Here is a 26896-nt window from a genome sequence, read left to right on the forward strand (position 1 = left end):
GCACTTTGGGAGGCCAAGGTGGGCAGATCACTTGAGACCAGGAGTCTGAGACCAGCCTGACCACCATGGGGAAACCCCATCTCTACTAAAAATAAAAAATTGGCTGAGTGTGGTGGCAGGTGCCTGTGGTCCCAGCTACTCAGGAGGCTGAGGTGGGAGGTTGCAGTGGGCTGAGATCACACCACTGCACTTCAACCTGGGTAACCACATAAGACTGTCTCACGAAAAAAGAAAATTGTATTTATTTGACATGTAGATTTAATTTATATTTCAATAATGAAATCAGTGTTGTCTTTTTTCTGCTGTCATTTTCAAGTACCAGGATTTTCTACCTAAGCAATTTACACTGTGTCTGTTTCTCTGCCCATCTCACTGTGCTCTTAGGTGCAGAGTTACAAATATATTCTAGTTTTATTTCCGATTCCAAAGAAGACAGATTTTTTAGGTGTATTTCAGTTTTGTGCTTTATACTAAAATGCATCTATTTAAAAAATAAACTTTCAAAATGCATCTAGCTTCTATATTAGCTACAACTATATTTTTCCATTTCTTTTTTTTGTCCTTATCCATATTTCATTTAATTTATAACTGTACCTTGAGCTCTTTTGCTTTCGTCATAAGACTCAAGATTAAATAAATACATTTGCACTTGTACACACACAAATTAACACTCAAACAGACAACATGTTGCTAAGGATAAAAGTCAATAAATAATCAGTATGAAAAACATGAGTCAGGTTATTATAAAAAACATTTTAATCCCACCAGAGAATTCTAATATACAGATTTCTATAGAAGTAGGGGAAATAAGGGCCAGAAACTAAAATAAACTATTACTATTATTTTAAAGAATATGGCTCTTTTTCTATAAACTTGGTTTTGTAATGAAGACGACTACCTCAACTCAGAAAGGCTGAAGAAAAGGTTGTCTGTATCTCTGTTCCTATTTCCCTATGAAGATGGGTAATGAGATGCTCAAAAAGGAATATTCTCAGGCAAACCAAGCCTAGCAAAATGCTTAGAATTGAGAAAGGCTAGGATGCCAAGCAAGGTGTAATCGTTTCTGGGGGATCAGGGGAAACTGTCTCTACAGTCAATGAGGCAAGCAGCAAAGGTCAACCTTAGCAAGCAGTTTTTAAGTAATCCTCCCCAACAGAAATTATTTCATCACATAGAGTGTGGAGATTCGGGCCAGGCGCGGTGGTTCACGCCTGTAATCCCAGCACTTTGGGAGGCCGAGGCAGGTGGATCACGAGATCAAGAGATCGAGACCATTCTGGTCAACATGGTGAAACCCCGTCTCTACTAAAAATACAAAAATTAGCTGGGTGTGGTGGCGCGTGCCTGTAGTCCCAGCTGCTCGGGAGGCTGAGGCAGGAGAAATGCCTGAACCCAGGAGGTGGAGGTTGCAGTGAGCCAAGATAGCGCCATTGCACTCCAGCCTGGGTAGCAAGAGCGAAACTCCGTCTCATAAAAAAAAAAGAGTGTGGAGATTCACCACACAATACATGTATGCCAACCTTTCTAGATCTCAGAAGTCTTATCTTGCTTTTGTGACCCATGTCCTACCAGAATAATTTCAGAAATAAGTTCAATATAATAACCAGCATGTCTCTTTCAGGATTTGAAAGTTTTGATTTGGTTTTCAGTCCTCTTTAATTTTAATTGAAATAGACTAGATTTTCTAGAAGGGTCAGGTCATCTCCACAAAAAAATATAGGACATTTATAGTAGTTTGACCCACAACTTCCCATGAAGTTGAGCAGAAAGTTGGAGTTTGAGCACACAGAAAATTTGACCTTCTGTCTTCATCAGGACCAAATTAAGTATATTCAAAATAAATGTTTTTCACTCATCTTAATTTAAATGTTTGTAGCATGATTGATAATTTGACAAAGAAACACAAGGGGTGACAGAGCATTTATTTTTAATAAAATTATTCTGATACTATCTCTTAACACCTAAAATTCCTTACTCTGCAGCAAGCAACTTCTTTTTAACAATGATTCAGAAAGGGCAACTATTGCTTCAAAGATTGAACCTTCTGCAGCATAACTCAGCAATAGAATTATTCAGAAACTGCCATCAGATGAGCAGTAAAGGAGCCCTGGGTTGCACCATTGGTCTGAGGTCAGACTGAATGAATTAGCCCTAGAAGAATGAGGATCCCAAGTGCCCATGATGAAAGGCAGTCAAATTAAACACTTTCTCTCTCCTTGTCTGTTCTCCACCAGGCTCCTGCTTACACCATTTTAGTTCTGACACCATAACTGCTCAGAGGGTAGATGATCATACATTTTCTATTGGAGGGAAAATCATCTTTTAAGATAATGTCTCATGTGGAGATGAGAGTGCCATTAAGAGGAACTATTTTCAATGCCTCTATATCAAAGTCTAAGAATCCCAGCACCTGTCAAAAGTGAAACAGGAAATACTCTAAGTCTGTTTGGGCATTGCAGGAAGAAGGTGACGACACAAAGAAAGTAGGAAAAATAATTGAATATTTTGACATTGTGAAAATATATAAATGACATCTTTTCTCAAAAGTACTGTTGCTGGCAATTCCGTAAAACAGCAAATAAATTTTATACTTCGCTGAAGACAATGGTTATTCGGGCAATAGGTTAAAATTTGTTTCACTTTTAAACTAATTGTCAAATTGTTTTCACTGGCATTTTACAGAATGAGTCAAGGAGATAAATGTATCTATTTATCTGTAATTTTTACTGTCAACTCTTTCTAAAAGGATGCAATTAAATCCTTATAAACCACACATTGGACAGAATTTTTTTATTACTTGGAAAGAGGAATAATGAACAGTGTGTGTAAGACAGAAAGAGAGTTAGTTTTACCAATCTTCTTGGGTAAGATAGTTATTACCCCAAACATTAAATTTAACTCTAGCTTCTAAGGAAAACTAAGAAACACCATGGACTATATAGTTTAACTTTTTTTTTTTTTTTTTTTTTTTTGAGACAGAGTCTCACTCTGTTGCCCAGGCTGGAGTGCAGTGGTGTGATCTCAGCTCACTGCAACCTCCGCCTCCCAGGTTTAAGAGATTTTCCTGCCTCAGCCTCCTGAGTAGCTGGGATTACAGGTGTGTGCCACCATGCCCAACTAATTTTTTGTATATTTAGAGGAGGGAGGATTTTACCATGTTGGCTAGGCTGGTCTCAAACTCCTGACCTCAGGTGATCTGCCCGCCTCAGCCTCCCAAAGTGCTGGGATTACAGTCATGAGCCACTGCATCTGGCCCCAGTTTAACTCTTTTCATAAAACTAATCATCACTTATTCACAACAGTATATTGAAGTGCAATTAGTATTTTTGCCATGCTGAGGTGGATTCCTTAAAGTGTGTAGGTAACTATGTGTCCCTATTTCTACAGGTATTTCCTACAAATGGAAATAGAAATAGCTGTCAACAATGCCCATTTTGAACAAGTCTGTTTTAAAGATGATAAACATAGTATGCAGCATGTTTTTAATGTTCATTTTTATTAGACATTTTGTCAGAAACTACCTGATATTAAATTGAATAAAAATTTTTGAAAGAAGGAAGATGAATGAAAAGATATTATTTTGTTTTATGTGCTCAATTTAGCTTTGGATTGTTAGGACCAGCATGTGGCAATGCCTTCTCTCTATATTTTAAGCTTGTTTTTATCACCTTTTAAATACTGATTTCATATGCTAAAATAATAATAATTTGTTAAAAAGGGAACTAATCTATCCTTTGCTTTTAATCATCTTAATCATTTAGATCACAACGGGTCAGTCAAATCATTATATTTTGTGATAATAGAAAGATCAATACATTGGATAATAGAAAGAGATCAATACATTGGGTAAAAAAGGCTTCCATGATACATGATTCATTCAATTAACAAACATTTTGAGCTCTTCACACAAAGTATTTGCTAGCACTGGGTCACAAAGGTAATAGAAATCTGCTCCATCACAGTGGAGAAACACGCACAAAATTTTATAGTGGAACCTAATTCATAATGTAGGTCTATATATTATTTTTAAATTTATAATGAAGTCTTATTAATTGATTTTTAACCACATAAAGCAGGTAAATAAAACAATTAGTTCTTATACTAAGCAAAGATATTTACGTCTGAAAATTTAAATTTATGTCAGTATTCTCTCTCTCTTTCCCACTAAGGCTGTGCCAAAGAATCCCTTAGGATGACTGAGTCTTGGGCTTTGTAAAGCCCTGACCATCTGACATAAGGTCACTTGCCATCTCTGTGCCTTAGCATCTTCAGTTGCCAAATAAGGACTTTTCTTAGAATCATTAATACAATTCCAATGAAATTATTTGATTTTGAACTCCTTGAAGAAAAACATGCAGCAAGGCAGAAATTTGTTATTGTTACTGTTTGCTATTAACTAATTTAAAATCAATTATAATTCTTTTAATATCATGCCACCCATAGGTGGCAGTGGGCAATATTTTCAAAGTTCAAATATTGTTTTCTTTATTACAGGTTTCTTTTCTCCATGGAAAACTCCAAAGCCTGTAAGTTGGAATTATTATGCTTCTTTTTTATTTCTACTTATCATTGCAATTCCATTAAATAAAAGTTGAATTGGGCGACCTCAAAATCTCTCAACTCTAGGAGTTTGTAGTGTCAAAAAAATAAAGCCTCTGTGTCCCTTTGTCTTGTATCTGTCCCACAAGTACAAGAGTCACTCATGTTTCTTTCCTATGAAAACAATTCTGCCCTTTTTAAAAATATGTATACTTACAAAATGAACATTAACACTCTGCAGTCTGATGTAATGAAAGTACTTTAGAAGCCTTTTGTTTTTCTCCATCAGCAATACTATGTAGTCTTCATAACATGGAATTTTTGGAAACTATGCAAACTAAAGGTCTAGAAGTCTTTAGTTTGATCTACTCCACAAGAAATTTGTTTGTATATATTTATATTTACCCTTACATTTTAATGTCTATGTAGCTACATATATTTCTGTGTTGTGTGTATGTCTATGAAGCTACATATATGCATATATGTATGTGTCATGTGTGTATATTTTACCTCTGTATATATGTGTGTGTGTATATATATAATGTGTATGTATATAGATATACACATGGGTGTATGTGTCTTTGTATACACACGTGTGTGTGCATGCACACACACACACACACACACACACGTATGTATATTTAAGCTCTGTATACTGTATATATATTCTACCAAACCTGACAATCACTAAAAATGGTGCTTCTGAATCTTTTTTAGATACTGGATATCTGTAGCATTATCTGACCACTCTAGGCCTACTTCTCTATGAAAATTGCTAAAATGTTTGTACCAGTATAAGAAGATGGTGGGTTTTAATAATCTCTTTGCAGAGCTAGGCTAGCCACATTGGCTTAGCAGTTAGAGATGGTCTTTACTTGCAGTTACATTGAAACTATTAATTGCCCAAGTCCCAAGAGCTGGAACTGGTTCTCTGGGATCCCATTTTATGATGGGTTAGAATACTCTGCCCTAAATGGGATGTGTGAAACCCCTGACTACAAGAGACTGCGGCAAAGCAGAACACTCCCCAAACAGGACCTCATTTAGGATTTGATTCATCTGGTCCACCGAGAACATTAGATGGGAAAACCAGTCTTATTTAAGCTTAGCAAATCACATAAGGATGCACGTGATTTTGAAAAGAGATACTTTTAAACGTTTAAAATGAAATTTGTTTTATCTTAACCAAGGTCTAAATAGTTCCTTCCTTTCACCACCAAACTTAAATCTGTGCTCTGTGGTTATACACATCTTTATCTAATTTAACAAGGAACCTTGCAACCTCATCATGGTGCTACAATTATGCAATCTAGTGATTTCCTTATATGTACCACATTTACACGAATTATGTCATTTGGTATAATTACAGCATTTGCTGTCATTATTGTAATTACATTCATAGTCAATAATTCCAAAAAATGTTTTATAGAACTCAATGTACAATTAATCCTGAATCCATGTATTTCTACAAAAGCTAACGCTTGGACTTCCAGGTCATAGACAAGAGAAGGTAGAAGGCTACAGAATTAATGTCTTCCATGTATCTACCAAAAATTCCTCAGACTGAGGACTATAATGAGAGGAAGTGTGGCATTAATACACTTGCTCAGGGTGTTGGCATTAAAGGCATATTGCCTGGGCTCAAGTTTCGCTTCTTCTCCTAACTATATGACTTCACTATATGACTCCTAACTACAGCTATCTACTTAAGCTATCAGTGTCTTAAGTTATATATCTGTAAAATGGAGATAATAACAGCCCTCTTTTATAGTTATTGTGAAGAATTCTATGAGTTAAACCATGTAAGGTACTTAAAACATGTTGCCTCTACATGGTGAGCTTGAAAACAAACTACTATCACCACGGAAAGCAGACCCTCCGTGCATGAGCCTTTACCAAGTCACTCTATGAAATGAACATAGTTGACTGAACTATTAATCCAAACAAGTATATAACCATATACCCATCGTATGTGGGTTTATAAGCACTGTCCTCTGAGTGTGGCCCTTATTGGGCCTCTCTTATCCAGTCCCACTTTCCTGGGCACGGACACCTGGGACCAGACAAGAGAGGTCCAATAAGAAGCCTGTTGAGAAATAAACACGTGGCAGGTAACACAAGCTCTAAACAGGTGAAGGCCAGGAAGGCACCAGGTAAAGGATCGATGATATCTTGGGTCAGAATAAGGAAATGTTATATGGGGTGAGATCTAGCTAGCTTCCTCCTAGTCCTGTGTGACTTCCTGACTCTTTGCTGTCCTACTGATCCACATCTTATGCTATTCCATGTCAAGATAGTCGCTTCCTGTTGAATAAGTAATATGTTAAAATAGTGAGTTCTCATTTTCTCCATCTGGAAAGGATCAAGTACATTCTTCAAATATAGAATCAAGCTAAATGCTGTCATCTTCCAACCCTGCCCAAAATAGTGAGGTGGAGTATTTAAACTACCCTAGTTTCTATAGGAAGGAAAGAGTTTCTGAACAGAGCATTTCATGAGAGTAGGGGAGAGGGACCTGCCTCATTCACATCTCTCTACTCCCTGTGTGCACCCTAGAATCAGAAGCTGAGATTGGAGAAATTAGCTACCAGCCTGGCCAACATGGTGAAATCCTGTCTCTACTGAAAATATAAAAATTAGCTGGGCATGGTGGCACATGTCTATAGTCCCAGCTACTTGGGAGACTGAGCAGGGAGGATCACTTGAGTCTGGGAGGTGGAGGTTGCAGTGAGCTGAGATCATGCCCTTGCACTCCAGTCTGGGCGACAAAGTAAAACCATGTCTCAAAAAATAAAATAAAAATAAAAATGAACAGCCAGAGCCATGAATAGATTATTCTGTTTGATGCCTGGGTATGGACCAGACATCCAGGCTGCTCACTGATATTTCAGTGCTGCCCATTCATACAGTTGCACAGACATCCATTTACTCACCAAGGCCAGCAGTACAGACTTCTCTAGGTAGAAAACAACTTTTATTTCCATTTGTGCTTATTCTAGTGAGATGTTTATAAACATTGGCCTGGGTCTGGACACCACTGGGACTGAACAAGAGAGGCCCAAAAAGAAGCTTGTTGGGAAATAAACACCTGGCAGGTAACAAAACTCTAAACAGGAAAAGGCCCAGAAGATGCTAGGTAGAGCAAGTGAGGCCATCGACCTCAGTAAGGAGACAGGATCAACATCCAGGGGGGTTCATGAAGGTAGAAATAAGCCAGAGTGTCCCAGGTAGAAAGCAAAAGTCCAGAGACTAATGTGCCTAAGGAAGTAGGGAAGAGGTAAGGTAATGTACTCCTCGAAAGGTGCAGCCCCAGCTAAGGGGGTGACCTCTGACCCCAGGGTGGGTGGTGTGCCCCACAGTCTTCTGGGTAGGAGCCACCAGGTAACTCCGTTGAGGAGGGAGCAGGATAAGAGGTGGCAGAGAACAGAATAGTTTGTCTGCTTTTTTCATGGGTGCAGTGATTTTCTGCTTTACAGTCTTTTAAGAAACCCTGACAGAGTTACTCAAGAGTTAATGAATGTCATAGCAAGAAGTTGTGAATGCTTTACTAAGCATGAACTGGACTCTTGACTAATTCCCCAATCTCTGTGCTACAGAAATTGTAGAATTTGTCAATCTGCCACGGCAGTCTTCCCGAACAGTGCCCAAAGCATTACTTATTCTGTAGTTTCAAGATTGTTTTTTAGAAATACCAATATTTCACCTGAAGCATGTCCAGTGACTATATGTGAACAATAGATATACCAGCAAGACACATGTGGGTATCAAGTAACCCTCAAAGGAGTACAGGAGAAAGAAATAGACACTTGCTGAAGCCCTGTGATGACGAGTGGGATAGATACTTCAGCTCCTCACACCATACTTCTGATTTATTTACTTTTTGCTATTTAGTATCTTATATTTGAAAACAGAAGGGATAAAGTCACAGCCAGAATGCATCCACATGGTGCCTAAAGTTAGCTAAAGTGAAAAATTACCAAGGATATGCCTTTACCCACAAATGTGGTTTTCCACGTCATGGCAAGGTCACCCAGAATGGATGACCAAGGAAACCCAGAATAGCTTTCTGTATGAATTTTGCTATCAAATGAATTATGAAATACATAAAGATTTTTACAAATGAGAACACAAGGTCTGCTGAGCAGAAAATTCACTAAAATTCACTATAACTCAAACCATATTTACCAGATATTCCCCCAGTGTGATACTATATAAATGATTACTCCTGTTAGAGTTACAGGTGGTTCTGACCCAGGATCTGTCACTGGCAACTACTGGACCTCAGACAAGCCACTTACCCTCTCTGTGCTTCTAGAGATTATGTTTCATAGGAGGAAATTGAACTAGACTAGGGGTTTTCCATCCTTGTCGGTTAGAGAAACTTTTGTTCAAATGAAATCTTGGGCAGTAGCCCATATAGAAAACAAATTAAAATGAAGCCAGTCTTACTGAAGGAAGGGCCAGTAACCACTTCTTTACCAGTTTGCTGATTCAGCACAAACCCTTGCCACATGAGGAAGGTGAGCAGACCCAGGGTCAAGAGGAGCCAGCCACGCCCCGCTAGGAAGTTTGGCCTTCTTCCTGAGGACCATACACACTCAGGGCAGAGTTTCAGCAGGAGGGCAAACTAATCTGCCAGTTTATTCAAAGCAGGAAAGAAAAATTGAGTTTGAATGAGTCATCAGTTGATGAACGAAAATGAAGTTGGCAGTGCCAACAGGTGATCTCAGGGAGCCTGGCTTCCACCTTGCTAAAAAGTGGTATTGATCTCTGCTTTCTCTATCTCATAGTGCTAATGTCAGGACCCAAGAAGATCATGTATATAAAAAAAAACCTGAGAAACTGGGAAGTACTCTGCAGGTCTTTAAGAAATCAGAGAAGTAGCCACATCAGTAGCAGCATTCTGGGGGAGGAATCACCAGATCCACAGTAAATGAGGCTTCCTAGGAGACTCTGAACAATCCCTGAATCCTAGATGGTTGCATAATTACATCTAAACTGAGAGGAAAGTGACTGAATATTCATGCATAAGAGGTTGTTGCTATATGCATAGGTGTCAAATTAGTATATGCAGACGACTGTAGCTTCTGTTCGGGTAAAAGTGATATCATATGTTGAAACCACCTTAGAAAAGGAACAAATGATATCATACATTTCTAAGTACTTACATCTGAATTATCTTGAGACACATTATATTTATCTTATGGGGGAAAAAACAGAGAAATTAAGTGGTTTGCCAAAGATTACCAGCTAATACTTGACAAGGTTATGTAAGTTATAGATCAGTTTGCATTCAAAAGTAAGGCACCACTTGCATTTATAACAGTTTATGATGTTGTCTCACATAGGCATAAAATCTTTTCTTTCAAGGAATTTATACCAGAGTTTTACCCGTTCCCTGGAAGAAAAGTCCACAAGGCAAAAAAGATTTACCTGAAGGTGACAAGAGAAATAGCCAGGAAGGATTCATCAGTCATTTTCTCTGTCCTCTCATTTTTCAGATAATGGACCGATGGGAGAATCAAGGCAGTCCTCAAACGAGTTTATCTGCTCCGGCCATGCCACAGAACCTGCCCTTCCCACCTGCCCTTCACAGGAGCTCCTTTCCTGACTCAACAGAGGCCTTTGACCCACGGAAGCCTGATCCATATGAGCTCTACGAGAAATCTAGGGCCATTTATGAAAGTAGGCGTAAGTGAAAGCCACATAAAACAAGGGTACATTAATGATAGCTAAGGGCCTGCCAGGAGATATATTGAGGCTGAATTATCTGGCATGGTTTTATATTCTGAGTTTCAAAAGTGTTTCAAGAGTAGAGCCAACTCATCTAAAATTATCTTAGAAAGCCTGTTATGCTAAAAGTAGGTTTATTGTATCTTTCAGCTTACATTTTATCTCCTACTTTTCTTCCCCTAATCTCCTGAAGAAAATCAGGAATATATTTTGGGGGATTGGGGGGTGCGGTTGCTGGTTTTGTTTAAGATACCAAATACGGAAAAGAAGTGTTTGGCTTTTTTTAAATCGGTTTAATGTGATCTTGAGCCTTAAAGCTTAGATTTTCCTTAGAGTCTTGAATGGAGCCATTGAAAAAGTTAGGACATTGAGTAAAAAGTCAGCCAAGCCTTCCCACCTCACAGGCATGAAATCAATTGCTTCCGAAGGCAGCATTGATCTAGATGCCAATCATCTCTGCCACAGTTTTCTGCTTCTCTTTTAGTGCAGTCAGGCACATTTGAACATTCGGTCTTAAAATATCGTGTATGCACTTGTCACCCTATCTGAAGGTCTTTTAAAATGACTGTACTTTGTAAACATTAGAAAACAAGACTTTTAATATTGCTTCTACCATTGCTGTGCTTCTTTCTACCATCTTGCAAATCACTTCCTCCACATGTTAGAAGACAGGAATCTCAGTGTAAATAAGAACCTGTGTATTAAATGATCAGGAAACCCAGCCTCATAGAAGAGTTTGGTCCCTGGCGCTCCCATTTATGGTCTACTGATTTCCTTTGCTTCACTGTTCCATCAATGTCTTGTTTCCAACTTTATCATCTGAAGCATGAACAGCACGTTTCAAATTGGGTATGATCTCAGAGGATCTCAAATCTGCTTACTCTTTTGATGAGCTCAGGGGCTGAGAATTATGCACCCAGCTGGTAAAGGGGAAAGCAGACATACTATCTTTTCCCCATCCTCTACAACTCTTTGTAGAACTAACTTTGGTTGATAAAATGGTTAGGATTGCAGGCCATTGAGAAATCATTTATATCAAAATGAAACATCTCCTCACCACAAACCCACACACTTTTTTTTAAGAAGTGGCTACATCAGAGCTACTGTGTTTCATTCGTCTCCTTCTGGATGAACAACTGAAATATCCTATCTCTAGACTGTATCATTAGAATGTCTTTGCTGCAGTAAAGAACAAAGTAGATATTCTTAACTACATAATATACAGTATGAATTCAGGGTATTAATGTTCATTAAACTGAAAAAAATTAAAAAGATTTTCAGCACAGTTTCTAATACCTTTTCTGCTTCAATAACCAAGTATTGATTGAATACCCATCTTGCTGTCAGCACTGTGAGGAGATACCAAAGATGAATAATATGGCCTGCTCTCACTCATGTAAGGGGAAAATAAGAATAATTCATGTAAACAGGTAGACAGTAAGATAAAGTGAACAGTTCTAACATGGAAGGCAGAAATGCATAGGATCAAAATATCATCCTCACCTCCTTGGCTTGTTTAATTTTGTGATTGCATTTAGGAAGCATTGAGAGATGCTTCCTCCTGCTTTTCGTCTTTTCCTTAGTCATTCGCTGCCATCCTTTTTGCAGCTTCCTGGCCAATGCAAAGCTTTATGATTCAGGACAAAAACAATGTTGGCATTTATCTCCAGTTTTCTCTTTATGGTTGTCTAATACTGTTGTGCCCTTGGTTTCTTTGTACATGACCCTCTCTCAACTCTAAAAGAATTATTTCTTTATCTAGCCCCTGCAATGCTGTTTCTGTTCATTGCCTTTCCCCTCCTCACCTGTAACAAACCAAGCAAACCAATCCACCTTAACCTCCTGGAGTTTTCTTTTTCAGTCCTCCTCTGGGAGTTCTTTATCCCCTTTCCCCTCTACAACAGCAGGAACAGCAAATATCCTCACTCCCCACCTCGCCCTGCCATGGGCCCCCATCCGTGCCCTCCCTGTGCCATTGCTGCTGCTGCCCTCATCACACCCCCTTCCTGCTTTCATCAGCTCTCTCTAATGTTTCTAAGGTCACAGTAATGTTTTCAGGGTCAAAAATCTCAGGAAGCCAAAAGAGGGCAAGCTCATTTTCTTTCCCATCCTTCTCTTTTCTATCACATTTCTTCATAACACTAAATGGAGTGTGAATGAAACATAGAAATCGTGTCAAGGTAAGAAAAGCTCCACCACTGGAGATTAAGGAAACCAGGAGAGCATGGCGCCACTTTCTCTTGTCTCTCTGGATAGCTGATCAGTTCGCTCTGCTTGTGGATATGTGTGTGTCTTTAAAAAAAAAACAAGTAAGACAGCCTTTTGCTCTCCTGTACATTTCCATTTCCAACTTTCACATTCTCATGTAAATGATTAAAGCAATACTAAAAGAAAAAAACTTTTAACTAATGATTGGAAGGCTCAGTCTGTTTCTCATTATCTTCAAATAGGTTTCTTTTTAACGCAATGATCATAAAATGTATGCACTCAAACAAAAGATCAATATTTCAAAATTTGTGATTATGAACCATTGCTATTCTTATTCTTTGAATTGCATGCATAACATTCAGGTTTGGCTCTATTTATCCTTGTCTTTTCCTGGGGGTGGAGGGAAATCAGTGCAAAGTGTGGAAAGGAATCCTAACCAAAGCTGTTTAAACTAAGTCCTTTGACATTTCCCCTAGTCTATAGTGATCTCATGGTGTCCTTCCTTACAACCATGTCTAAAGCTAAACAGATTTTTGCATTCACATTCAAAACTGGATTGCAGTCGCCAGATAAAAAGATGTCCCTCCACCCGCAAGCCTGAGCTGTAAAGAGCTACAGAATGTTTGTTCTGTCAAGGCTGTCAAGAAATATTTGGATTCAAGTCACCAGTCCCCTGCAAATGATGGAAATTTATCAAATGATGTAAATGCTGCTGTGCCTCATTTGACTCATAATTAGATTATACTGACATTTTAATGTGCATGCACAGGACCTCTTAATAAAGATGTATTCCTGGAAAAAAAATGCTGTGATTTTAAACAAATGAAGATAACCATAGGATAGTAGAGCCACATGAAACAGAACATGACAGGTACATGCTATGATTAGGCAACACCTCCTATCTTCAATGAGATCTCAAGATGAGCTGGGAATGGAGCAAGACAGAGAAAGGAAGATTCTGCCACCCAGCAGGCTAGCAGTGCCTCTGAATTCAGAGCATTAGGCACAGTGCCCGGAGGTGGCGACTCCAGGCCTCACGTCAATCAGCAAGAATATATGAAACACTCACTATGTATCTAGAACTCTGCAAGACACTCCACAAGAGAAGTTATGATAAATAACCTCTGCTCATTAGAAGCTTACAGTGAAGGTGGGGACACAAACAAACACATAGGAAAACCATTTCTGAACAAGGCTCCGTTACGCAACATAGCAAATAATGTCAGTATTTTAATGTGTGAAATTACACAGTAAAGATAACTAAGTAATGAGACTTTCTCAATTTCCATGTGCAAAATTGATATTTTATCTGTTAAGTACCTTTCATCATCAAAATCTCATTAATCCTTGCTGGAGAACTCTGTGAAAAAAAAAAAATTTCCCCATTAACTTAATTCCATATAAGTCTAAACTTACTATATGTAAAAGTATGACTATGTGAAAAAAATCCCTAAAAAAGTTTTAATCAATGGGCCTTCTGGATCTTTATATTAATTATTTAAACATTGACCCTATGTCAGTACTACCAATTCCCAGAAAAGGACAAAAATCTCCCCAACTCCCGTCTCTACCAAAGACTTTTAGACAAATGTAACTATTCTGTTTGTGATAATAATCTCTGTTGATAATTGACTTGATGCCCCACTACTTGCCATTTTAAAAACTGAAAACAAAAGAAAATAGATACCTTTGCATGCCGGGACAAGCCATGCTATTTTTTACTTCCCTCTTCTCTGTCTTTTTCCCAAGAATCTCATAAAGGAAGAACTTGAATTTGATTTGCAGTCACAATAGGAATGGCTTGAATGTTCTGGTTCGTATGCTAACATTCCTAATGCTGGACTACAGATGCCATTGCTAACCTTGGAGAAAAGCAGTCCTAAAGGCCATTAGTGTTTTCTCTACCTCATCTCCTCCTGCCCTTCTTTCTCTATGTGTGACTGCATTCGTCCTCGCACTACATATTTCTAACATGATAGGAAACCTTTTTTCACTGGCTTAGTTACTTATAAGACTGTCTAGGGTGACTACACATGGGAGTTTTTCTGGACAATCCTTGTCTGTGTTGTCCTAGCATAATTTTTAATAGTTCACTTTTTGCCACCCTAGACTGTCCTCATGTGAATGATAAATTATAATGTTTTCCTTTTTTATATAATTTATTCAAGGAATAGTCATCATCGCTGTTCAAGAAAGGCATATATCTAAATGTACACACCGTGAATAAAAGGCGTAATACCTCCTCAGATAAATAATTTTTTCAAGCTAATTTATTCAGCTGATAGAATTTTTGCCTATACATATTTTAGCCCTAATTTGAAGTAAAGGCTTATTCCTGACTTGTGTTGGTAGCGAAGCTCCAAAGTTAGATATATGTACAAATCTACTTCACAGCAAACGAAGTAGAAAAGAAATAGGTAGTAAAGCTTTACACATTTAAGTACTATGCCATGGAGTCTTCTTTCTTAATAGAGAAAATAAGCAGGTTCAACATCACAATAGTCCCTGAAATGAAAGGGAGTTAATCTCATCTGTTTCCTTCTTCTTGGAAGGATTATACTTAGACAACTACAGCTGGATGACTGGTAATAAAAAGAAGAATTGTGATAGGCAAGACAGTGTAAAGTGCTTCCCAAAGAAATGAGTGTGGCTCACTGTGGTATCTTACAAAATAGTTTCGATCATTCTGATGGGCCTGTTGACACAGGAGAGGGCCTTGTCCTGTTGCTTCACTTTTCTTTAAGCCAGATTTGTTGTAAAGGTTTGTCTTATCATTCAGCTCATGGGGAAATTGCCTGGGCCTGTTCTACGCTGCAGCCTTGAAAGCTGGAGCTAATAATCAGATGCAACCAGGAATGGGAAAAAAAATTCTTATTTCCTAAAACTCTTCCCTCAGGGTTCAGTCCCTTGGTTTAAACCCAAGTTGAATTATGACTGAAGTTGTTCAAACTTTTTTCTCTTCACATTGAACTTTGGTTATAATAAGTAAACAATTTATGAGGTACAACATGTCCACAGTCCTTTGTGGTAAGACATCACTCAAATGTAGAATCATAAAAATGTCAAGGATCCATATGGTGTAATGTGCCTTATGGTATAACCTCTTTAGAACAGAAATTTCTCTGAAATATCTTCAAAAGAGCCTCACACAATCAATTTTCCTTTCCAGAGTTAGAATAATAAGCAATGAGTATCATAGCAAAGGTAGCAATCAAAAGTGACCACAGGCCAGTGAAAGAGCATAATGGAGAAGCAAACCGTTTTGTAGTACTGTATCTGAAATGATAATTTGTGGCAGATCAAAAATGGACAGTTATGTTTTTCACATCTAGGGCTGTTATCCTGCTCTTTTGTTGTTCGTTGCATATTATTGAATTCTTTCATTGTTCAGTATTGTAATACACATGTAATTTATGGTTGATCACAAACAGGTGGTTATATTTCTAAACTATCAGGTTTTCTGTTGCTCTATCCTCGTTATTAGTGAGTAAGAGTTGTAGTTTGCACTGTCTCCCATCCTAACAGCGAGCCACTTGAAAGGATGGAGTACTACAATATTATTCACCACAGCACACCGTTTCAATTTCTCAATGAAAAGCGATGGGGGAAGCCACATCACATATGGTAGTATATACTAGGGTGCTCAAAACCAAAGCGCTGAAGCCTATGAAAATCTTTCAGCTCAAGCCTTCCTGATTCCAAGTCTCCTTTTCCCCTGTAATTAAATACCCAATTGAGCCAAGCTAGAAATATCAAAAAGTTTTAGAAAGGTTTAAATAAATTCATGGATGCCATAGCTACAGGCTGCTGTTATGTGATTATGAAAGGCCACCGTGCCTTCCCAGAGAACACCCTCACATATGAACACTGTGCTACACCAAACCCTGGCCTGATTTGCTCAAATACTGCTGGTGTCCAATGCTTTAAAGTACCCCTCACACACACATATGTTCTCTAGAACACAGTCTTACTTTAGTGAAATATTAAAATAAGATAAGTTAATGTTAAAACACTTTTACCAGTGACTCTAGTATTAGAAAAATAAAAGGATAGAAAAAGATGTAATAATGTTATCATGTTAAATGTCCTCAATTGTACTGAGAGATTAATTTTCTGCACGCTTTTCTTATGAGAAAAGCATTATTGTTATCCTTAGTATAATTTATGTTATGATTTGATCTGTGAAAAAAATTTGCCTTTCAGATGGAGTTTCTAATATATCGCGTTGTACATCACTTTGCAGTTATAATATATTGATATGAAGATCAGTAAATCCACTTAAGCTGTATCTCCCATTTTAATATGTAGATTTTAATTAATTTGGAAATCTGATTTTAAAAAGGTATCCTCAGATAGCTTTCTAAAAAACCATGGTAACATTTATATTTCCAACAGGTTCCCTTTGAAATAGGAAATTACCATGATGTGAGCTAAGTAATACACAGATAGCAAAATAAAAGCTGTGGTAGGACACATATTTTTCCCATGTATTTTAGAAATTAGATACAATCCTAGAGCTTATAAATTTATTTCATTCAGTAATTTAAAATTAAAAGATCCTGGAATTAGGGGATAAAGGCAGGGGGAGGAGTAAAAAGTAAACTCTAAAAATCTGGTCTTGATTGAAAGTTATTTAATATATCAGAGCATTTTGTTGGTTGCACAAGCTGACAGTGTAACCCAGCGTATTTTCATGAATACATGTGAGACTATCAGGGTTGCAGAGCTTAAGCGCTCGATGAGAGTATAACATAAAATGTCAGTTTTATACCTAATGGAAGTGTTTCAAAGGTAGCACTCTTCCATCCCTGATACAGACAAAAGGACATTTCTCAAGTCATAATTCTAAGCAGCCACACCAAACATGAAGGTTCTTTAAAAATAACAATTCTGCCAGAAAGCTAATTTGCCTTTACTGTGAAAGCACAGCTTACCTGGCAGGAATGATCATTATGCCCTCCATGAGCAGACTGGCTCTTTATTTGAAACAAAGATCAGTGAAAAAGCAACAAGACTTGGGTCTTATTTTACCTTTTAAACTTTAAGAATAAAATAAACATTTTTTCATAGTGCTTTATATGGTACAACTATATTAGAAAATTATGTCATCTTAACACATTCAGAATGGGGAGTTCTATTGTATTATGTTCTTACTCTCTGCCTTTTAAAACTCTTAAGTTGCCTCATCTATAAATGCTCTTAAGGTATAATCATTTATGATTCATGATTATATAACATAAATAATTATTTATAGATGAAAATAATAATAATGGTATGAAATTTCTTCCAAGCAAAAAATAGTTCACATATTGAAGCCTAAAAGTGTGAGAGGAGTGGTTCTTGCCAGAACATTTTACAGTTCTTTTACCTACAATATGAATTTGTGTTATTGAGAGGTTTAATAATGTTTAGTTAATTTTCATCTGAAATTCCTTACATAATTCAAAAGCAAAACAATGTGGTAAACTTAATATTAAATTCATCATAGAGGCAAAAATATCCTGGCACTCTCTCAGATAGTAGTATCTCAGCATATCTTCACATAGATCTTTAGCTTCTTAAGTATTTCTTGACCAGAGGTTTGCATACATGTGTCATCTGCCCATCTGATATTAAACTCCGTTGTGTGGGTTTAGGAACTTCTCTAGTGACAGAACAGTGAAGGAAAAGGAAGAATACCTGGAGATGTTAGGAAAAAATGTATAGCATGGTCAGAAAAGAATGTATTATTTATTCATAATAATACTAAAATGAAACAAGAAAGAGCTTTATTGAATTATGCATTCTAATTAAGTTTAAAAGTTAGATATAGCAAGTATGTTTTCTAAAAAGGATGTTGAAGAGTTTCCTGTGAGATAGTATAGAATACCTTACACAAGTACCATAGCATTTCAGGTCTTACCATTAATTAACGGAATGAAAGTTGCTTTACGTCTCTCATTCTGTTAATTCTTCTATGATATTAAGACTAGGGATTTAGAAGGCAGAGTGAAAAATCAAGAGACAATTTAATTATGTCATTCTTCAGGTTTAGCAGTTCCAGATAAAGACCTGGTGAAAGTCTGCGTTTCTCAAACATGCAGTAAGGAGCTGCATATCTCAACCACACAGAGTAGGAGGAAGCATGTCAATTGGAGTCTTGCTACCCATGAAAAATGTTAATGCACAAGAGCAACATGTCTCCAGAGACTTCCAGAACACAGTACGCAACCAGGTTGTTCTAGGTTCTCGAATTCTAAATGTGGAATATGCCTACATTTTGAAGGTGCTTTATACTCACTTTTTTGAATTTTTATGTTATTAGATTTAACATAGATTATATCATAAATCTTATAAAGGATTTCTATTGCTAAAATAAACTAATTTAACTCAACTACTTATACATAACTTCAACTACCCAGACAATTGGAAGTATCAAAATATTTTGACTAGTGTACATAAATCAATACCATCATCGATTGGATTTTCTACTTTTCATTTCAAAGTTTTATGAGACAGAATTATAACCTAATTTTAAAGGACCTATATTTTCCTTATACATTTCACATTCTACATTGACCTTACTTTCAATTAGTATTCTTATAATTAGAATCAAAACTTAATATTTAGAAATGGTAATCTTGACGGCCGGGCGCGGTGGCTCAAGCTGTAATCCCAGCACTTTGGGAGGCCGAGGCGGGTGGATCACGAGGTCAAGAGATCAACATGGTGAAACCCCGTCTCTACTAAAAATAACCAAAATTTAGCTGGGCATGCTGGTGCATGCCTGCAATCCCACCTACTCAGGAGGCTGAGGCAGGAGAATTGCCTGAACCCATGAGGCAGAGGTTGTGATGAGCCGAGATCACGCCATTGCACTCCAGCCTGGGTAACAAGAGCGAAACTCCGTCTCAAAAAAAGAAAAAAGAAATGGTAATCTTATTCCACCTTATCGTAAAAGAAATTCAGATTTTTCTATTTTGGATGCATGTAAAAGAAACATATTTACAGGCCAGGCGTGGTAGTTCACACCTATAATCCCAGCACTTTGGGAGGCTGAGGCAGGTGGATCACCTGAGGTCAGGAGTTCGAGACCAGCCTAGTCAACATGGTGAAACCCCATCTCTATCAAAAATACAAATATTAGCTGTGCATCATGGTGGGTGCCTGTAATCGCAGCTACTGGGAATGCTGAGGCAGGAAAATCGCTTGAACCCGGGAGGCGGAAGTTGCAGTGAGCCCAAATTGTGCCATTGCACTCTAGCCTGAGTGAAAAGAGTGAAACTCCATCTCAGAAAGAAAAAAAAAGAAAGAAACGTTTACATACATGCTCATACATAAAGCAAGATAAATCTGTTCACTAACTTGGATCTTAGAGGAAAAAATGTTTTAAACATAAGCATAGGATTGTGGTTGGGGGAGTTATGATAGCAACAAAAAGAAAGTAAAGATGAATTTTAAAATGCCATAAATCAATTTCAACTTTAATTCCCCATTTTCCCATCCAGAACAAGTGCCACCCAGGACCAGTGTTCGAATGGATTCCTCTGGCAAGTATTGTTCAGCATTCACAGTTCTGTGAACAAAACGTCTTCCATTTTATGTAACAAATCATTCTTCTGAGTAGTATCAGTTTCTTAGTATATAATCACTGTGCTACTTTAGTCACCTACATGAAACATGTATTCAGGGTAGAGAGCAAGTCTCATCATCGTGAGCCTAAACGCCTGCCAACAAAAACAAAGGAAAACAGTCATATTCATGAACTTCTTTCATAAAATACTCTAGTAAAAGACTGAATTAAAAACAGTTGCCAAGGAGAGCCATCAGACTGACTAGACTGTGCTACGTGATCCAGTAACCACCAGCTCCATGTGGTTATTGGGCACTTGAAATGTGGCTATTCTAAATTTAGAAGTGCTGTAGGATATGTGAAAAATCCACACTGGATTTCCAAAGACAGTACCCAAACAAAAAAGAGAGAAAGATGATTTCACCTGTTTTGTTTTATAAAATGTGGCTACTAGAAAATATTAAATTACTTATCTGGCTTGCATTTTATGTACATTGAATAGCTCTAAACTAGATACAAATAAGAAGCTAGAAGGTCTCAGGAGATTTGCAATTTAGACATTTCCAAAGCATGTATTAGAAATTTTGCTAACATAGAATGAAATTCTTTTCAAATCAAGTAAATATTTATATCAGCTTCATTTTTTAAACAATGCCAGTTATAAAATGCTATGTTTCAATAGTGTCTAAGTTAGGCTAAATATCATGTTTTAGTTTTAGGAGCTTTCAGTAATTATTAATTTGCATAAAATGAAATTTTTTTTTACTTACTCATATCGAAAACACCAATTTTGGTTTATGCTAAAATATGTAACATTATTGTACAAATGACAGAGGAAAAAGATGTAGATTTTTTTGCTCTTAGAATTAGTGATGAAAATGCTTTAAACAGCTAATCAGACCACCAGATTGAAATACTCAAACAATTGCAGAAAATAGTGTTTTATAATAGTAGCACTATTTCAGGGCTGTGGGCTCACAGCACACATCTCCAGAGTGTTTCCATGATGACAGCTCATTATCCATCTCAGCATGTTCTAACACCCCTTGGAGAATATATGTGCTTGAGATCATTTCATTCTGTAAGTTTCCATGTCATTTTTGGGGGGATATGTAGAAAATATGGAAGATATTATTTAGCATTTTGTCCTAAAATAATGTCTAAAGAATTTGTTTAGCTTGACTAAAAATTTTAAAGCATGATTATTTCTCTATGGTGACTGTTAAATCTTTGTAATTTTTTTAACACTATCTTATGCCCAGAGAGAAAATGGGACCTAGTAATTACAGTTGCAAAATGAAATCAAGATTTAATTTGGAATTTTAAATCTCAGCTTACTGGTCACAAAAAAGTACCTGTCTTTAAAATCTCAGATTCTGAATGTACTTCATTTAAAACGAGAGTAGAGTGGTCCAATAGTTTAGATAACCTTAAGATACATGCAAAGTCATAGTTTACATTTTTTAAAAAAATATGTTTCTTAGAAGACAAAAGTTATAATATAGTTGGAGTATACTATGTTGCTATACAATTCAGATTTTGAAGAAAAGAACCAATTCAAATAATTGATTGAATGTCCATACAAGTTATCGGAATATTCTGGGAAATCATGACTGCATTTAAAATAAGTAGATCTTGCTTGGCACTGTGGCTCATGCCTGTAATCCCAGCATTTTGGGAAGCCAAGGCGGTAGGGTAGCTTGAGCCTAGGAGTTCAAAATCAACCTGGACAAGATGGCAAGAACCCCGTCTCTACAAAAAATGTAAACAGTTAGCCAGGCACTGTGGTGCATGCCTGTAGCCCCAGCTACTTGGAAGACTTAGACAAGACGGAAGGATGGCTTGAACCCAGGAATCTGAGGCGGTAGTGAGCTGTGATCACACCACTCCACTCTAGCTTGGGCAACAAAGCAAGACCTCATCTCTAATAAAAAAAAATATACAAAAATAAGATAAAATAAGTAGATGACACATATTATTTCTCACATTTATAAAATGTCTTTTATTAAATTATGTGTCATGATTTTGACTCAGATATACTTATCATAATTATAAGGTATATTATTAACTTTATCTGCATAAGATCCTTAGGTACAGAGGCAAAATTGATAGTAGGAAGTTCTAAATAATATGTATTTTTGACACTAAGTGATAACTCCATAGTGGAATAATGCTGTGGTTCATTGGGTCTAGGAGACTGGTGAGTGCCTAAGACAACTAAATTCGAAAAATGTTTAACAACTTCTACAGACTGTGCATAATGGAACACTATATACAGCCAATGATAACTGCGCCATCACCTAAGGGGAATATTAGTAAAAAACAATGGACTCTATAGGCAGGAACTTTGAATGGGCAACTCCACCCAAAAATAAGAGAGCTAGGAAATGGGGTGTCACAGAAACTACTTCCAAAGGAGATGTTCCCTTGTTTAGGATCTAAAGAAATCTGAAGTTGTAAACAGTGTATCAACAATATCAAATGAGGCACTGAAATCAATCAGTATAAGGAAAGAAAAAAAGGCCATTTAATTTGGTCATCAGCAGGCATAGTGACCGTAAGGAGTGCAGAAGTGCCAAGAGAGAGCATAAACCAGACTGGCAGGAATGAAATCAGAGGTAGAGTGAAGGCTCCACTAGAGAAAACTTTTCCTCAAAAGAGATGGAATGAGGAAGCAAAGTCATATTTAGGATGGAAAAATCTGAGCTTATGTGAAAGCTGAGGAGAGAGCCAAATAGAAACTGGGAGATGGCGTCTACTATAGCTAACACGTGCTTGGCCACATTCACATACCCACAGGGATAGAGCAAACAAGTAAAGAGAAGGAATATTTTAAAGGATAGGGTATTAGCTACTTATTAGGTAATGTTAGACTTGAGCAACAGAAACTATATAATTCCTGTTTAACTCATTCTATATCTGGAGTGCATACACATCCAGAAGTCAAGACCATGTTTAATAACCATTTGTGATTCCCGATGCCTTCCTCATGCTGTCTTTCCTAGATCTCTTTACAAGGAAAGCCAAAAAAGTGATGCTCTTTCCAGCAGGAAAAATTAAATAACTGTATCTTCCATGCCAAACTGTGATGATAAGCTACGGTACTTATGTTTTAATTAAAACATGAAAGGGGATTCAAGTACCAAAATTTAATTGACATGTTTACAGCAGCATCCCATGTGCCAAATTAATTCATAAAAATGTTGTTCTTTGCATTTTTGAAGATTGAATCCGTTCATAAAATTAATCAGTTGTGTTCAGTTACCCAGCCTTTTCCCTAACCATGCACAAAGCTACATCTTTCAAAAGCAAGATTAAGGAAACATATACCACGTGAAGCCCCTGGAGTCTTCATGTAAAATAGGAATCAGATTTTAAAATCTGCTTTTCTTTATCATGAGAGAGGTTGTCCTGATACCTGTATCTGCTCACCATTTGCTACTTTTTAAAGTTAGTTTTTACAATACTGGTGTGGGCCCAGGATAAATTAAGACTTGTAAATTCACTTGCCATAGTGGTCATGTAAAATTCCATCTAGGAAGAGGATCATGAAATGCTTTGTTTCATAATGCCTGAGGATCTGAGGACCCAACTTCAAAGAAGCAACACTAGCCACAGCTGACCACTGAACACTAATACCTAAAGAATGCCTTTGGGAGGCCTAGGTGGGTGGATCACGAGGTCAAGAGATCCAGACCATCCTTGTTAACATGGTGAAACCCCGTCTCTACTAAAAATACAAAAAATTAGCTGGACGTGGTGGCACGTGCCTGTAATCCCAGCTACTCAGGAGGCTGAGGCAGGAGAATTGCCTGAACCCAGGAGGCGGAGGTTGCGGTCAGCCGAGATCGCGCCATTGCACTCCAGCCTGGGTAACAAGAGAGAAACTCCGTCTCAAAAAAAAAAGAATGCTTTATCTCCTCTTAGTCAATTTCTTTACAACCAATGCCTCCTCTTGAGCGTCATTAAGCAACACCTGAGAGTGTCCCTGACAGTTCTGCAAAAAGGACTGAAGAAAAGAAGATTGAAAAAAAAAAAAAAAAGAGTACAAGGGAATAGAAGAGTTAGAAGAGTAAAAGGACGTTTGTGGGGCACAGTTGAACAACATGCAAAGCAACTCAGGTCCAGATAGGTATCTACCAGATACTCTCATCTAACAACCTCCCCGGTGCATAGTTTCTTTAGGAACAAGAGAAAGGAACAGTGATTGTTAACTCTGCTGCAGTGGGGTGAAGAGTTGGCCCTTGGATTTCTTCACTTTAAGTTCTCGCATTAATAAGGAAAGAAATAAAACATAATACAGTAATTGAAACATGTCATCGGACCAAAGAGCAGCTAGGGGAAACTCAGAAACATCACAATCTGCCACGAGAGCTAATAAAGCAGGAAAGAAAAACAGTGATGTTTCCCAGCTTTGTACAGGTAATTTTAGATATTTTCTAAAGGCAGACTCCAAGGAAAAAAGGAAACCAAAGAAAAATTATCTTTCTAAAATGTTCTTATTTTCCCTAAAAAAAAAAAAAAAAAATACTGCTGCCTCAAGGCACAATCTATCATATAAACTTTTTTCCAGTTGACTATTTCTCTAAAATCTCCAGACCCTGCAGCCTCTGAATCTGTGTTCAAAATTAACAAAGAAATAAAAAATAAATTACATCTGCCAGCATTCTTCTCTAAGGGGTCTCTCTTTGCCTCTCTCTGCTTGCTCATGAACCGTGAAGCTGGCCACCTCTGCTGGGAAGAACGGAAGAGTGAAGATGAAATGGCTGGTACATACCACCCTCTGTTTGAAATCAGGGTGGGTCAGAACAACAGGATCATAATTGTCACCAAAATATACATAAAGGGTAGGAAAAGGAGAATGAATGCATTGTTCATATCTCTGTTCTTCAGAGTTAAATAAAATTCACTTGCTAAAATCTAGATTTTTCTCCTAAAAAGAAGTGATTTGTTATTCATTAAGGAAAAGCCCCTTAATTCCTCCAGGAATCACAGATTCTCTGACAGAAGAGAAACTTCTTGTTCCTTGATACCTCTCAAAGTTCCATTACTGGGATTGTTGTAATTTCAGCATTTCTTTAGGGGAAAAGTTTTACTTAGCAAACAAGGTGGATCATACAATAAAGTTCTTGCAGAGCTCCTTGTGCAATGTGGATGGGTGCTGGAAGAACAATCTCCCACTTAGCATACTGAGTGGCGACGCAAAAGTGAGACAAACACAGGAGAGGAAAAGTTCCAGTTAAACATATGCTGGCTCTATCATGTTAAGTGTCACAAATACAGCACCTTCTATTTGTATTTTTAATGTATATGTGGTCTAGAGTTCCTCCAAACTTAAAGTGACGTACAAAAGAGATTGCCAGGAGCAGTTGTATTATCATCAACTTGTAGAAGTTTGAACAATGATTGAGCAGTATCTGTCATCTCCCATCTCCCCTTGTCTTTCTCTTTCCCTTGGGAGGAGTACAGACACCTGCTATGATTTTGTAGGGCTCAATTCCATCTGCCTCCAGACTCCCAAAGGATTAGCACATACCCCAATATGTGATTTCATATATGATATGTAGACTTCAGAATAAACTGAGTTCAAAAGCCAATTGTGTCTCATAGTGTGTAAGGCAAGGTTTTCATCTTCCCTCTGCCACCACCTCTATTTAATAGGAATGGAATTTTTTTAAGTCTTCCATCTTTAAAATATGACTGATTATATAATTTGTAAAGGATAACTAAAGGATGTAGAGGTCTAATTGGTTATTCTTCCTGCAGAGTTTCACATTATGTGTTGAATGGAAAAGATCTTGGTCATGTATGCATTTGGTCATAAAAGGGTGTGAATGCTCATTGAATTGTTTACAATGCATATATACATGTACTTATGTGCCTGATTCAACTTTATTCAAGAGAGCACCAGACAAATAATCGGCATTTGCCTACATCTTAGAAGTGAATGATGACTTTCATATATCCCTGGAAATATTCCAAGTTGTTATGCATCAAGGCAAGCCTGTAAATTGCGCTTTGTACACTGTATCACTCCGGCAGCCCCACCTGCTGCAGAGCTGGAAAATATCTGCCTGGTCAGCATTCAGTGAGCCTCTCTCTCTGACAAGTGCTACCATATAACTGTGTGGCTCAGACATAGATTTTTGTCCCATGAGACTTCTCTGAAATCCCATCTTGATTTCCACAACTATCCAGTTTAAGCAAGAGGAATTTTACTTAATACCTCTTTCTATCAGTTCTAATACCTCCTCTAAACCATGAAGGCCCAGAAATCACTAAACATTTCTTAAACAAGGGTTAGCATAATAAACAGTTCTTAAAATTGCTGATCACCTGCTGACATCCCAGCAGTGGGCATGAGAGTACACACAGCTCAGTCACGACTGAAGTATTTCCCCTTGAGGAAGGTGCCAAGAGGCGAGGGGACAGGCTAAACATAAGCCATATTCTACTTAAAAAGTCTAAATCTTTTTATATTTAATCGTTTTTGTTTATTCTAAGGCTGAAAAACATGACATTGAGGAGAGTTTTTCACCTTATTTTGAAATACATCTCTGTTGTTTCAGCTGACTTCGGAAAAGTCTCTTATTTATTTTGAGTACACTCACAAAGTCGAAAGTCAATTTGTGGCTTGCACATTCTAAAATATTTCGAGGACAAAAGTCCATCTTAGACCCAGGTAAATTTCTACCTGTAAGTTACAAAAACCCTAAAGGAGTTTGTCAGAAAATAAATGTTTCACTTGAACACCAATACAAGAAATGTTACATTCTGTATCTTCTAATTTTTACAGTTTTAAAAGAAACAACTTCCATTGTGCATACATTTACACACACACATACACACTTAAACTGGATGCAT

The 26896-nt window shown here is 37.4% G+C and overlaps 1 protein-coding gene and 1 long non-coding RNA gene across 47 annotated transcripts in view; one reads left to right on the forward strand and one right to left on the reverse strand.

The window, feature by feature from the left end:
- The window catches only part of MAGI2 (membrane associated guanylate kinase, WW and PDZ domain containing 2), a 1508583-nt gene that overhangs the window by 1320447 nt on the left and 161240 nt on the right, over window positions 1-26896 (forward strand). For 15 of the 45 annotated variants that reach the window (XM_035254991.3, XM_078343009.1, XM_078343013.1 and 12 more), the window contains 2 exons: window positions 4495-4526; window positions 10041-10230. In XM_035254991.3, coding sequence (XP_035110882.1) covers window positions 4495-4526; window positions 10041-10230 — 222 coding nt within the window. Of the gene's footprint in view, window positions 1-4494; window positions 4527-10040; window positions 10231-19967; window positions 20010-26896 lie in introns of all 45 variants that reach the window. The other 30 variants (XR_004728308.3, XM_035254988.3, XM_035254993.3 and 27 more) reach the window with 3 other exon arrangements.
- Window positions 1-26896, reverse strand: part of LOC144578385 (uncharacterized) — a 285723-nt gene that overhangs the window by 121114 nt on the left and 137713 nt on the right. The window lies entirely within an intron of this gene.

Source organism: Callithrix jacchus, chromosome 11 (assembly GCF_049354715.1).
Source record: "Callithrix jacchus isolate 240 chromosome 11, calJac240_pri, whole genome shotgun sequence".
Lineage (NCBI taxonomy): Eukaryota > Metazoa > Chordata > Mammalia > Primates > Cebidae > Callithrix > Callithrix jacchus.